The sequence below is a fragment of the Ranitomeya variabilis genome, chromosome 2 (assembly GCF_051348905.1).
Source record: "Ranitomeya variabilis isolate aRanVar5 chromosome 2, aRanVar5.hap1, whole genome shotgun sequence".
NCBI classification, from domain to species: Eukaryota; Metazoa; Chordata; class Amphibia; order Anura; family Dendrobatidae; genus Ranitomeya; species Ranitomeya variabilis.
The window spans coordinates 577,930,285-577,945,419 of NC_135233.1; the positions used below are offsets into that span (position 1 = coordinate 577,930,285).

Genomic DNA, 15,135 nt, shown 5'->3' on the forward strand with positions numbered 1-15,135 from the left:
CAGTTACACTACAGAGAGGCACAGAAGCATGGGGGTTACACTACAGAGAGACGCAGAAGCATGGGTGTTACACTACAGAGCGGCACAGAAGCATGGGGGTTACACTACAGAGAGGCGTAGAAGCATGGGGGTTACACTACAGAGAGGCACAGAAGCATGGGGGTTACACTACAGAGAGGCGCAGAAACATGGTGGTTACACTACAGAGAGGCGTAGAAGCATGGAGGTTACACTACAGAGAGGCGCAGAAGCATGGGGGTTACACTACAGAGAGACGCAGAAGCATGGGGGTTACACTACAGAGAGACGCAGAAGCATGGGGGTTACACTACAGAGAGGCGTAGAAGCATGGGTGTTACACTACAGAGAGGCACAGAAGCATGGGGGTTACACTACAGAGAGGCGTAGAAGCATGGGGGTTACACTACAGAGAGGCGCAGAAGCATGGGGGTTACACTACAGAGAGGCGCAGAAGCATGGGGGTTACACTACAGAGAGGCACAGAAGCATGGGGGTTACACTACAGAGAGGCACAGAAGCATGGGGGTTACACTACAGAGAGGCGCAGAAGCATGGAGGTTACACTACAGAGAGGCACAGAAGCATGGGGGTTACACTACAGAGAGGCACAGAAGGGGGTTACACAACAGAGAGGCGCAGAAGCATGGGGGTTACAGTACAGAGAGGCGCAGAAGCATGGGGGTTACACTACAGAGAGGCGCAGAAGCATGGGGGTTACACTACAGAGAGGCGTAGAAGCATGGGGGTTACACCACAGAGAGGCGCAGAAGCATGGGGGTTACACTACAGAGAGGCACAGAAGCATGGGGGTTACACTACAGAGAGGCGCAGAAGCATGGGAGTTACACTACAGAGAGGCGCAGAAGCATGGGGGTTACACTACAGAGAGGCACAGAAGCATGGGGGTTACACTACAGAGAGGCACAGAAGGGGGTTACACAACAGAGGCACAGAAGCATGGGGTTTACACTACAGAGAGGCGCAGAAGCATGGGGGTTACACTACAGAGAGGCACAGAAGCATGGAGGTTACACTACAGAGAGGCGCAGAAGTATGGGAGTTACACTGCAGAGAGACGTAGAAGCATGGAGGTTACACTACAGAGAGGCACAGAAGCATGGAGGTTACACTACAGAGAGGCACAGAAGCATGGAGGTTACACTACAGAGAGGCACAGAAGCATGGGGGTTACACTACATAGAGGCGCAGAAGCATGGGGGTTACACTACAGAGCGGCACAGAAGCATGGGAGTTACACTACAGAGAGGCGCAGAAGCATGGGGGTTACACTACAGAGAGGCACAGAAGCATGGAGGTTACACTACAGAGAGGCACAGAAGCATGGGGGTTACACTACATAGAGGCGCAGAAGCATGGGGGTTACACTACAGAGCGGCAGAGAAGCATGGGAGTTACACTACAGAGAGGCGCAGAAGCATGGGGGTTACACTACAGAGAGGCACAGAAGCATGCGCGTTACACTACAGAGAGGCACAGAAGCATGGGGGTTACACTACAGAGAGGCACAGAAGCATGGGGGTTACACTACAGAGAGGCGCAGAAGCATGGGGGTTACACTACAGAGAGACGTAGAAGCATGGGAGTTACACTACAGAGAAGCGTAGAAGCATGGAGGTTACACTACAGAGAGGCGCAGAAGCATGGAAGTTACACTACAGAGAGACGTAGAATCATGGGAGTTACACTATAGAGAGGTTCAGAAGCATGGGGGTTACACTACAGAGAGGCACAGAAGCATGGGGGTTACACTACAGAGAGGCGCAGAAGCATGGGGGTTACACTACAGAGAGGCGCAGAAGCCTGGGGGTTACACTACAGAGAGGCGCAGAAGCATGGGGGTTACACTACAGAGAAGTGTTGAAGCATGGAGGTTACACTACAGAGAGGCGCAGAAGCATGGGAGTAACACTACAGAGGCGCAGAAGCATGGAAGTTACACTACCGAGAGGCGCAGAAGCATGGGGGTTACACTACAGGGAGGCGCAGAAGCATGGGGGTTACACTACAGAGAGGCACAGAAGCATGCGCGTTACACTACAGAGAGGCACAGAAGCATGGGGGTTACACTACAGAGAGGCACAGAAGCATGGAGGTTACACTACAGAGAGGCACAGAAGCATCGTGGTTACACTACAGAGAGGCGCAGAAGCATGGGAGTAACACTACAGAGGCGCAGAAGCATGGGAGTTACACTACAGAGAGGCGCAGAAGCATGGGGGTTACACTACAGAGAGGCACAGAAGCATGCGCGTTACACTACAGAGAGGCACAGAAGCATGGGGGTTACACTATAGAGAGGCACAGAAGCATGGGGGTTACACTACAGAGAGGCGCAGAAGCATGGGGGTTACACTACAGAGAGACGTAGAAGCATGGGAGTTACACTACAGAGAAGCGTAGAAGCATGGAGGTTACACTACAGAGGCGCAGAAGCATAGGAGTTACACTACAGAGAGACGTAGAATCATGGGAGTTACACTACAGAGAGGCTCAGAAGCATGGGGGTTACACTACAGAGAGGCGCAGAAGCATGGAGGTTACACTACAGAGGCGCAGAAGCATGGGGGTTACACTACAGAGAGGTGCAGAAGCATGGGGGTTACACTACAGAGAGGCGCAGAAGCATGGCGGTTACACTACAGAGAGGCGCAGAAGCATGGGGGTTACACGACAGAGAGGTGCAGAAGCATGGGGGTTACACTACAGAGAAGTGTTGAAGCATGGAGGTTACACTACAGAGAGGCGCAGAAGCATGGGAGTAACACTACAGAGGCGCAGAAGCATGGAAGTTACACTACCGAGAGGCGCAGAAGCATGGGGGTTACACTACAGGGAGGCGCAGATGCATGGGAGTTACACTACAGAGAGGCACAGAAGCATGGGAGTTACACTACAGAGAGGCGCAGGGTTACACTACAGAGAGGCACAGAAGCATGGGAGTTACACTACAGAGAGGCGCAGGGTTACACTACAGAGAGGCGCAGAAGGGGGTTACACTACAGAGAGGCGCAGAAGCATGGGGGTTACACTACAGAGCGGCACAGAAGCATGGGGGTTACACTACAGAGAAGCGCAGAAGCATGGGGGTTACACTACATAGAGGCGCAGAAGCATGGCGGTTACACTATAGAGAGGTGCAGAAGCATGGGAGTTACACTACAGAGAGGCGCAGAAGCATGGGGGTTACACTACAGAGCGGCACAGAAGCATGGGGGTTACACTACAGAGAAGCGCAGAAGCATGGGGGTTACACTACATAGAGGCACAGAAGCATGGCGGTTACACTATAGAGAGGTGCAGAAGCATGGGAGTTACACTACAGAGAGGCACAGAAGCATTGGGGTTACACTACAGAGAGGCACAGAAGCATGGGGGTTACACAACAGAGAGGCGCAGAAGCATGGGGGTTACACTACAGAGAGGCACAGAAGCATGGAGGTTGCACTACAGAGCGGCACAGAAGCATGGGGGTTTTTACAGAGAGGCGCAGAAGCATGGGGGTTACACTACAGAGAGGCGCAGAAGCATGGGGGTTACACTACATAGAGGCGCAGAAGCATGGAGGTTACACTACAGAGCGGCATAGAAGCATGGGGGTTTCTACAGAGAGGCGCAGAAGCATGGGGGTTACACTACAGAGAGGCGCAGAAGCATGGGGGTTACACTACATAGAGGCGCAGAAGCATGGGGGTTACACTACAGAGAGGCGCAGAAGCATGGGGGTTACACTACATAGAGGCGCAGAAGCATGGGGGTTACACTACATAGAGGCACAGAAGCATGGAGGTTACACTACAGAGCGGCACAGAAGCATGGGGGTTTCTACAGAGAGGCGCAGAAGCATGGGGGCTACACTACAGAGAGGCACAGAAGCATGGCGGTTACACTACAGAGAGGTGCAGAAGCATGGGGGTTACACTACAGAGAGGCACAGAAGCATGGAGGTTACACTACAGAGAGGCACAGAAGCATGGGGGTTACACTACAGAGAGGCGCAGAAGCATGGGGGTTACACTACATAGAGGCGCAGAAGCATGGGGGTTACACTACAGAGAGGCGCAGAAGCATGGGGGTTACACTACAGAGAGGCACAGAAGCATGGGGGTTACACTACATAGAGGCACAGAAGCATGGAGGTTACACTACAGAGCGGCACAGAAGCATGGGGGTTTCTACAGAGAGGCGCAGAAGCATGGGGGCTACACTACAGAGAGGCACAGAAGCATGGCGGTTACACTACAGAGAGGTGCAGAAGCATGGGAGTTGCACTACAGAGAGGCACAGATGCATGGGGTTACACTACAGAGAGGCGCAGAAGCATGGGGGGGTTACACTACAGAGAGGCACAGGAGCATGGAGGTTATACTACAGAGAGGCACACAAGCATGGGGGTTACACTATAAAGAGCGCACAAGAATGGGGGTTGTACTACAATAAAGCACAAAAGCATGGGGGTTACACTCCAGGGAGGTGCAGATGCATGGGGGTTATGCTACAAAATGGCAAACAAGCATGGGGGTTACACTACAAAAAGGCGAACAAGCATGGGGGTTATGCTCCAGAGAGGTGAACAAGCATAGGAGTTACACTACAAAGATGCACAAGCATGGGGGTTACACTACAGAGAGGCGCACAAGCATGGGGGTTACACTACAGAGAGGCGCACAAGCACAATGCTTATGGAGTCTCCCTCGCGTGCCTCACTCTCTACAATGTGGGGAGACTCTGTTCTCCACTTTCTCCAGACTTGTGTGTGGCCCCTGCTCATTCCAAGTACAATTTCATTTCTCGGCCACCCGTGTATTCGCATGCTAGAAGATCATACACAGTGTCTAGCTGACATTAACAAGAGCAGTCACGTTCCACTTACAGGCATATGCCCAACTCTTTAAACAAAGCTAAATACCAGCCTTTATACAGAGACGTTCGTATCCGGCCCCAGGCGGTGATGCTACCCTCTGTCACGCCGTGCCACACCAGGATCTCTTTTAACAGGTGACCTGTGTCAGCAGCCTCCAGCTGCAAAGCGCTATGGTCTTGTCTCTCAGGGGCCATATCACTCATGTATACCACCACCACTTAAAGGGGAAAGCACTATCTCTGCCATCAAAAGGGTTTTCGACAAATCTATACAAAATAATATGTAGATAAAACATGCTAAAATATTAAAGTTTTTATACGATGGGCTAGAAGACGTGTGAATTACAAGGATCACAAATGGATCAGCTCAAGACTAAAGTTGATGATTAGTACAACTATTTATTGCGCAGTGCCTCAACCGCAAATCCCCATTATATGTAAAGTGAGTCTGACAGGAGGCTTTTGCTATGTAATCTGATAGCACCACGATGTAGGGGCTGAGAACCCGATTCCAGCAATGTGTCACTTACTAGGCTGTGTGGTGGTGTTTTATTGAAATCAGTGTTTTATCAGCAGGAGATTTTCACTGCAAGACTAGGGGTGTTGTGCCATCTTGTCCTGCGTAACCTCGCCCCTACGAATGATTGGCCACTTTTTGCCTGTACACAGCAGCCAATCAATAGTGAGGGCGGGGTTATAAAGAGCTCAGCATTCAGAGAACTGCTAGATATGTAGCAGATAAAATCGTGGTTTTATCAAAACTCCAGCAAAAAGCCCAGTATGTGACACATCACAGGAATCAGGGTCTCAGCCTCTACCATCATGCGGCTTTCTGATTACATAGCAAAAACCTGCTGACAGATTTCCTTTAATGAGAAATTTTTTTTTTGCTTGAGGTGCTGGGTCTCCCCAACAAAACTGTGTCCCCGATTGTAACAATGTAGCCTGTTGGGAGCTGGTGGTAAATGTCAGATGACGCATTCAATGATTCATTCATGTTCTGATGAAAAAATGAGAACACTGACCACATTAATGCTGAAACCGAACTTCAAAAGAGACGTTTCATGAAACTTCTCAAACATCTTCCATTGCAGTCATGTAGTCCAAAAATGACTTTGTTATAGGGCGCAAAAATATTACAAAACGGATAAAAGGAAACATTGAACATCCAAATAATGGGGTAACATGCAAATGTCTCCCTTCTTCCTCCATAACCTCTGCCAAAGGCTGGGACCTGAAGATGGTGGCCGACTCTGGTCCAGAAGGACCAGTCTTTGGTCTATGCTCTTTCCTGCTCTACCTTCTAAGCTACATGAATAGTTTAGGGAACGATGTGCTCAAAGTAGTTGATTTCAGTGCAGAATCTGTGTAGAATTCTGCATCAGGTTCTGAATGTGTGCTTGGGCCCTAAGAGGGCAGAAAGTTTGCAAGAGTGGCACCCACATGTAAGGAGGAGGATACGATGAGTGTAACGAGAAGTAAGCGTTTACTGTATTTGCTGTAAAAGCAGATTCAGCTAAATAATAGAGCCACAAAATCCCAAACCCAATTATGTCAGCATAGGGGACACAAAAATGTCACTTTAAAGGGGTAGTCAGGCCTGTATGTGACTGCAGACTTGTGAATGATCACATCACATGCACTGCGTGTGGAGATGATGCTTTGGTGGTAGCGGGTGGTCGTGTGACATCAACTATGCAACTTCTGGCCACATTCAGACTAGACGTGTCCAGCATCGCTCAATACACTTAAGGCCCCGTCACACTTAGCGACGCTAAAGCGATCCCGACAACGATACGACCTGTCAGGGATCGTTGCTGCGTCGCTATGTGGTCGCTGGTGAGAAGTCAAACAGTGAGATCTTCCCAACGACGCAGCAGCGATGCGGCGACCTGTAGAACGATGTCGTTGGTCGTTGTGACCCTGTCACATGGCAGCTATTATGACGATTCAGACCTCTATGAGGGACGTCCTGTGTGACGTTGTAGTCACACAGGCGTGCATTTGCGTTGCCTTTTCCGCGCCCATTCAGTTCCGATTGGTGGTCGCTACTGCGTTCTGATTGGTGGCGGCCTTGCCTTATGAGGTGACACATGTCGCCTTCTGTTGAAGGCATGACCGCCAATCAGAACGCAGTAGCGACCACCAATCGGAGCGGAGGGGTGCGAAAAAGGCAACGCAAATGCACGCCTATGTGTAGGTGTCTGTGTCGTCAACGAGGTTGTTGGTAAGGTGTCAAACACAGCGAGGTGTGCTACCCAGCGGGACCTCAACGATCAAAAAAAGGTCCAGGCCATTCCGACACGACCAGCGATCTCACAGCAGGGGCCTGATCGCTGCTACGTGTCACACATAGCGAGATCGCTACTGAGGTCGCTGTTGCATCACAAAACTTGTGACTCAGCAGCGATCTCGCTAGCGACCTCGCTTAGTGTGACGGGGGCTTTACATTGAACGATGCAACGCACGACTTGTCGGCATGTGACCAAATGTTTGGAAATTGCATACCGGTGTCGGTGAATCCTGAGAACTAGCAGTGAGGATTCACAAGTTTGTATACTTGTATATTAACAACCCCTATAAAGCACTATTTTTTTTTACATAGAACATCATTGAAAACCAGTAGTATGTTCCAAAATTTTAAAAAATGGCATCACGTGTCACGCAACATCGAGATCTCTGTATCAAATTATGACTTTGCATCTAATGATCTCATATGGTGCAAATTACGAGACAGTCATTTGATTTTCACTGGTCGCAAGTTGCACGCAACTCATTTGCCGTTGACTTCAATACAAGTCACACTTTTTTTTTTCTAACCGCAAAATTGCTGCCCTAAAATTATCACACTGCAGAAAAATTGCACAAATATTTTTGGTATTAAGACTTGTCTGAGCACTGAACATGTAGCCCCAACCTAATGGTCAGTGGTCTTTGAAGCTCACCTTTAAGATGGAGTGAAGATCCTCTAAAGTTGGTCTGACTTTTTTCACTTCTCCGGACACTTCCGTATTGGCATAGTGGTCATAGTTTGGGACGGCATCAAGGGTATTATATCCAAATGTCCTCATGTAAAAAGTATTGGAATGGGTAAGATTGTTGGGGTTGAAGGTATCGTACGTGGATTCTTGCTGGCCATACTGGGATTTGGTGCCGTCGTCTGTGCCGATCAAGGAGCGGATGGTGAAGCGACCACTGGATGGGACGTTCTCCGCTGAGGTCTCATCTCTGCTTTCAGCCATCTCATCACCTCACTGGTGTTTCAGGTTACTCGTTCCACTAAATTGAGAACATGGGTTTTATACTTTGTGGAACTAGTCAGAACCAAACCTAAAAATCACTAACCAGAATAAGAGACTATTAGATGCTTTGACTCCAAACGTCACAGCCTCGGGCAAAAAAAAAAAACTTGCTTAGTGTCGGGTAGAGAACACATTGAGATGAGAGAGCTGATAGGAAACCACACATTGCGGAAGGGGTAGGGTAGGCTTCAAACCTAACTTCTGCTTCAACGCCTTAATATGGAACAGTAGAACATGATGTCTTTGTAGGGTTCCTTTTTGGTTTTGCATCTTGCAGGTAAAAAATAATTTGATAATCAATATAGGTTCGATCACTTCATACAAGAACTTATTCAAGCTATATGCTTGGACTTTCTTGAAATTGTTCTTAAGGCTTTACTGACCATTGATCTCTCACCTTATCATCATTAATGATCATCTTATTGGACTAGTTCCCTATTCTTATCTAAATCTGATCAATGTAATCAGTTTGGGGTTTTTTTAATATAGATTTTCAAGATTTGCTCCAAAAATCAAATAAAAATCTGCTGAAAATACTTTGTAATCCTCGTAAAAAAAAACCTTGGTGAACATAACCTTAAAAAACACCTTTTAATGGATATTGGATATAGTCCCTCCTCTAATTGCCACAGTTTCACTAAATCTGGAACAGTTTTCCTTTTTCATCTAGGCCTCTCCACAACGAAGTTATGCCCCCTGGCAAATGTTCCCTTCAACTAATTGGGCGTATATCGTAAAACTCCTCTGTGGGGACGGATGTGTTTTGATTGGCCAGCATCAGATCAGAGGAGCAAAAGTAAACGCCCACAAGGAAGTTCAGTGGTACACACCCCCAGGTGGTAAAAGAGAATCTATGTGTCATTGTTACCTGGGGAACATTGGAACCAAGTGGCACAGAAGAAAAAGAAAATCTGTTCCAGAATAATTGGAGCAGAGACGATTAAAGGGCTATTCAGCTTAAATTGAAAAATCCAATGAAAAAAACTCATTAAAACCTCCATTCACTGACATACTGGTGTGGTGGAATACCAGATACTTCCCATGGACAGATATGGTGCCGTTTCAGGATAGACCCATTTTTCTATCAGATACTGATTAAAGAATAATCATCACTTTAATGTTAATATCTTAAATCAACAGTAATCGTGAAAATAAGAAACTTTGTAATGTATATTTACAGAAATCTTTCTTCTCCTGGACTGATCTTTCATTATCAATTCATGGATAATATTCAGTGAAGACAGATTATCACATTACTGAGACAGGAGCTGACAGTTGGTGCTTCTAACATTCTATGGAGAGGGGAGGAGCTAGAGGCGGAGTCAGACATTACAGTTATGCATAGAACTTTATGAGCACCAACTGTCATCTCTTATAGAAAAATTGAGAATTTTGAAAATTGAAGATCAGTTCAAGAGGAGAAAGGGATTTCTCTGATAAGACGTATTAGAACGTTTTTCATTTTTACATGTACTATCAATTTACAAAAAAAAATAGAATGGTTGCTCCTTAAATGTGCATTCATCTCTCACATGTGCCATTAGAGATTCTAAAAGAAGTTCAGAAAACGAAGATTAAGAAATTAAAATTATTCTCCTCTTACCTTTTGCCAAATTGAGCCCTCTGTGCATGCTTGTACATCAGCATGTCAGAAGCAGATGTCCCGGAGTGGGTTGTGGTTGATACTTCCCCCATTTGGTAGTAACCAAAAATATCTATATGCGTTATAAAAAAAATTGCATTTCTTTCCTGTACAGTTCCACGGATTTTTTTTTTTTCTGCTCGAGCACAATGCATGTCTGTACTAACCAAAGCACTTGTCTATTATTAGAAGAGGGCCGGTTTTCTTAATTCTATGTTATTTTGATAAATTGCTTCACTTTTTACTTTTCTTTTTATTAAGTTCATGACTATAAATAACAGGTATGTATTAACTTTCATCACAGCTTCATGCAAAACATTCCTCTAGGGGAAATATCTCTGTGATATAGAGTTATGGGCCCTCTGTGTGCCGCCATTCAGGATGTGTGCATAAAACCCTAATGGGGCAGACTCCTCAAAAATGGCGCAAAGCTTGCTTACGCTATCCCCAGTCTTGCTGGAGTACAAGGCACCGAAGTCAGTAAGAGATCCACGCCACTTAATGAATACGGCGCCTTTTCCGAGAGGCATTCGCCACTGTGCCAGAAATGATACTCCAATCTGGGACCGGAATAGCGTTTCTCCCATACGAAACGATGGGACTTTGGAGGAACTGCGCAGGCTCCTCCCCAAATCCACCAATTTTGGGGACGCCGATTCAAACTGGTGTGAAATCGACAACATTCGCAAAATTGTTGTACAATTCTGTGTTGGACAAAAATTTAACAAATTTTCAAAGTTGTCCCCCTGTATAAGAACTGTCACAGTATTCGTCCTCCCGCCTCCCTGCTCAGTGACTTCTGCACAGCTCACAGAGCATGCCCAAGATACTCTCTTTCACAAAACCCAGCATCTTCAGTCTATTGCGTTATTTCCTCTGGACAATGTGGCTGCTGTAAATCAGACATCTGATTGCTTATAACAGATGTCCAGGCGTTATGGCCACCAACAACATGCAAGGCATATATATCCAACATGGTCACCGAGTGGACACGGCTTTCAGTAGCAGAAACGGATGCTTCGAATAGAGTGCATCAATTTTGTGTATGAGTCAGAAGATGATAAAGTGGGTGTCTGAGACTTCAATATAACAAAAGTGGGCGTCCGACACCTCCCATGATTAATTCTTTCCAGATCCTGCTATAAAGGAATGTACACAGCTCCGTATACCACATAGTGTGTTTTTGAGCCGCTGCTTAGCTCCCATTGAAATTAATGCAGTACTCAAACGTATGACCCCCTACCCATCTGATGAGTCATGAATCTGCAACCCCAAAATGAGAAATACAAACCCCCACAAATTGTAACATCAGATCTTTTTCAAAGTCCGTGGATCATGGTTTCAGTACAGACCAAGATCCGTGAAATACCGTAGCTGCGGGTCTCCGAACCCAAACTGAAGGAATAAGAGGAGACCCACGGCCAATCATTAGTTGTAGCCGGAGCAACTACAAAGATTACTCCTTAATCTGGAGGACTCAGGCTGTCCATTGACTTATATGAGAATTGTGTAGTACCTTTCTGTCTGCAGGAAAATAAATGGTTCCTCCCTACAGATTACAGCTGATCACTGGGGATCGCAACAGCAGGATCATTGTATTTTCTGAGGAACCATCTAAAGGCCCCCAAACATAGACAAACGTCGAACATCTGAGGTATACGGGGCCTCCCGACATGTTGAGGAAGATAAGGATTAGGATTGATTTTGAGCACTCATATATGGGGGAGTCAGGAGCGAGCGTTGTCTGCTGAATGAACGTCGTCCCACAGATCGCTCATGTTTTTCAATTTTTGGCCAAATCCAGATCTCTTGTGAAACTTTCTACAAAGCGTAAAAAAAAGTTTTATGATTTTTTTTTCATTTGCAATGCATCAGATTACAACTGAAGTCTTCAGTCACATGGGGCTGTAATTGACCCACGAGATCGAAATCTTTACCAAAAGCATTTCAGACTACATTCAAATTAGTAGGAGGACAATGACCCGTGCCGTATCCTGAAAAGTTAATGGAAAAAGTGTATTGTCTGCCCTAAGGGTAAGAGGAAATTTATGGTCGTGGAATTAACTTTACCTATGCTGGAGAGAGTAACATAGTACAAGGCTACAACAGAATGTTCTTCTAGGTTAAAGTCCCAAATATTCATGTTGCTTCATCTATTAGAGAGGTCCAAAGGGTATTTCTGTTCTAAAATGGTATCACCTATCCTAAGTGATAACTACTGGACTGGTGGAGCTCCAAGCACTCACTGCCAGAACAGAGGACATGTTAAAGGGAATCTGTCAGCTATGTAACCTGAGAGCAGCACAGTATACAGCCAGTGATCCGACTCCAGTGTTCTGTCACTTACTGGGCTGCTTGTTACATTTTTGATAAAATTCCTGTTTTATACCAGATCTCTAACTGCGGAGCTCTGTATAACCCCACCGACTCCACTGATTGGTAGCTTTCTGCCTATTCACAGTGTACACAGAAAGCTGCCAATCAGTGGTGGACGCGGGGTATACAGAGCTGATGAATCAAGTAACACACCGACTTACGTTTTGCACCAAGCTTTAAAGCATTGATTATTTTTGTATTTCTCCTTTATCAAGTATCCATTTTTAATGCTTAGGTTTTATTGATTATGATTCTTCATAATTTTGCCTCATACATTCGGAAGTGCGGTGCCATTACTAGTATACTCACTGTGATATTTTATACATTCAACTTAGAATTGTCTACTTATTGATTTTAACCATTTTTAATAATTAAACTATATATTCTTATTTACACGTTGAGCTTTTCACATTTTGTATAGGTTTTTTCTAGTTTTTTCTTTTATTTTAGATTTATACTTTAAGCTCAGGATACTAATATAGGCGTGCTTTCAGATTACGGAAGGTAGCAAAGACTCGCTCACAGATTCTCTTTAGATCAGCACTTAAGTCCGCAAGAATGAGACAAATGGAAAGTAAAATTGCAAGATCAGACTACACAGGCTTTGTTTGTAGTCTGTTACGGTAGTGACGCAAAAGGAATCTTTATATTACTTTTTTATGTAAAATAGTAGATTTTTTCATTTTTAATCCCTAAGACATTTGGTTTGTTCCAATTTTATTTGGAAACCGTTTAATTTTTATGTCAGTGGAGCTTGTTTTTATAGTAGTAATTGAAGCATATACTACTTTTTAATCACTTTTCTATTTGTTCTTGCAGGAGCGGAGTGACCGAAAAATAGCAATTCTGTAATTTGCGCCTTTTTTGGGGGGGACTTTTATGGACTCTGTGGTATCAAATATGTACTGTCTGAACAATTAATTCTAACAGGAACAGTAACATGGCCCCCACAACTCATTGGCACTCTGTGATTGCATCTAACTGCTTAGATGCCAGGGTCGCCATTGTCCATAGCATCTAAAGGGTTAAACAGAGATAGATCTGATAACGTCAAATTCAAACAGGTGCCAACTGTATAACACGGCTAGCACCAACCGGGGAAGGCGAGCTTGAGCCCACTCCATGCAACTCCTTCTGATTTCCGTTGTGCACAAGATAGAGGCTAATCAAGGAGATTTGCAAAATTCACTCTACAGCATTTTGAGCCCTACCTTCCTTACAGGAAAGCAATGGACTGTGTAATCAGCACTTAATCACATATCTACTTGCGGTTCTGTAAATCACGCTTGCTAGTCAGGGAATGTTTCTCCAAAAAACTTGCATAAAAACCTATAACTGGAATTATTTACAGAGATGAAGGGTAGATAAAATCAGAACATTACCTGGACGTAACAATCAGCTAATATAACCCAAGGCTAAGAAAAAAAAAACTAAACAGTAATATATTACAATGAGCAATTTAAAAAAAAGCCCTCGGTGGGTAGTGGACGTACTCTCCAGATCTTTTTCTATTGCTGCTTTATTTCAAGACATCATAAAACAAGAAGAGTCGTGTTGCCACTGGGCTGTGGCTGTTTTGCACAGGCACATACTTTGTCAATGCTTGAGAAAGCATGCAACTACATACAATGGTCATCGACCAGCGGGGAGATGACTCCTTGGACGGCGAGGTTTACTCACGTTTATTGCGACTGTATACGGACTGTATACGGAGGCATTTAGAAAAAAACAAGCAACCATCGGTGCTGCTGGAAAGGATGACGGCTCATAAATGGATATACTGTCCCTTTAATGAGGCCATATACACCCTAGGAGGGTGCTCCACTGAAAAATGGGAGAAGTGGCCAAACGTGGGGGCATAAGGGAGAGAACAGGCGTGGACCTCACCTTGGGGCAGAAGAGCAGTAAATGCAAAAGGACATTTAGATACATGGAAAAAAAAAACTATACAAATATGGCAAGTGCCAAAAAATTCATAAAAAGTTTGTGCCACCATTTTCTGAGACCAGGAATGTTTTCAGTGTTCTGTTCATTTTTATGTCGTGAGAAAAACGTTTTTTTTTTAAATTGTACCCTTGTTGGGAAAAATACGATTTACGGTATCGTAGAAACAAAAAAAGTGCAATTCTGGCATTGATATTTTTTTTTTAATTATTTGACTATATTAACTGATTGGGCTACATCCTTTTATATTTTGACAGATCAGACACTTAGACATGTCAATACCAAATATGTTTATTTTTTCAAATTCTTTATTTCTAATGGGAGTTTCATAGGGAGACTAAGATGGCCGTGGCTGCCATGACCACTTATCAGTTCCCCGTGAACGCGTTGCAGGGAGCAGATGGCGGCATTAAACCAGCACTGACATCATTTAAAGAACAACAGCGGCGTTATCTTGATTGATCTACAGTGATCCGAGAGCGCCATGGCCGCTGAAGATGGAGGCAGATGAATTCTAGCTAGCATCCTTTTTGTATCGTGCCTGTTCAGCTTCTGAGCTCACTCCATACACAGGGATCGGACCCAACATGAGACGTACCATTACATCTCATGTCAGGAAAGGGCATGTCTAGCTTGAAGTTAGGCTTATCTTTGTAGTTGTCCAAGATACTATCTAGTCATATGAAAAGGCCCGTCTACACTACACAACTCTCGCAGATCAACGTTAAAAATAAAACTTTTAAAAGTTTTACCTAATAAATAAATCAGTCAGGACCTTGGGAAAAAAAAAAAGTTGTATTTGGGACGTAGTACTATAGTAGGATGTTCAAGCAAGTGTCTGCATCAGTTCATTAAGACTTCCATCTGTACGAGTCGAGCATTTGTGTCTCCGGACATTCGGAATGGGATCATTCCAGCAAAGGTGATGAGCGCCCTGGCCTGACTGCGTAACACCTAGAAGAGACAGAA

At 45.1% G+C, this 15,135-nt stretch overlaps 2 protein-coding genes across 6 annotated transcripts in view; both read right to left on the reverse strand.

Moving 5' to 3' along the window:
- SLC12A3 (solute carrier family 12 member 3) overlaps nt 1-9,933 on the reverse strand; it is a 43,783-nt gene extending 33,850 nt beyond the window's left edge. Inside the window, exons 1-2 of one of the 3 annotated variants that reach the window (XM_077288322.1) lie at nt 9,808-9,933; nt 7,848-8,181 (exon numbers count right to left, since the gene is read on the reverse strand). In XM_077288322.1, coding sequence (XP_077144437.1) covers nt 7,848-8,144 — 297 coding nt within the window. In that variant the 5' untranslated portion in view covers nt 8,145-8,181; nt 9,808-9,933. Of the gene's footprint in view, nt 1-7,847; nt 8,273-9,382; nt 9,478-9,807 lie in introns of those variants that run through there. The other 2 variants (XM_077288324.1, XM_077288323.1) reach the window with 2 other exon arrangements.
- Nucleotides 9,934-14,441: 4,508 nt separating this feature from the next.
- The window catches only part of NUP93 (nucleoporin 93), a 35,384-nt gene continuing 34,690 nt past the window's right edge, over nt 14,442-15,135 (reverse strand). For all 3 annotated transcript variants that reach the window (XM_077288327.1, XM_077288325.1, XM_077288326.1), the window contains exon 22: nt 14,442-15,120. In XM_077288327.1, coding sequence (XP_077144442.1) covers nt 15,010-15,120 — 111 coding nt within the window. In that variant the 3' untranslated portion in view covers nt 14,442-15,009. The remainder of the gene's footprint in view (nt 15,121-15,135) is intronic.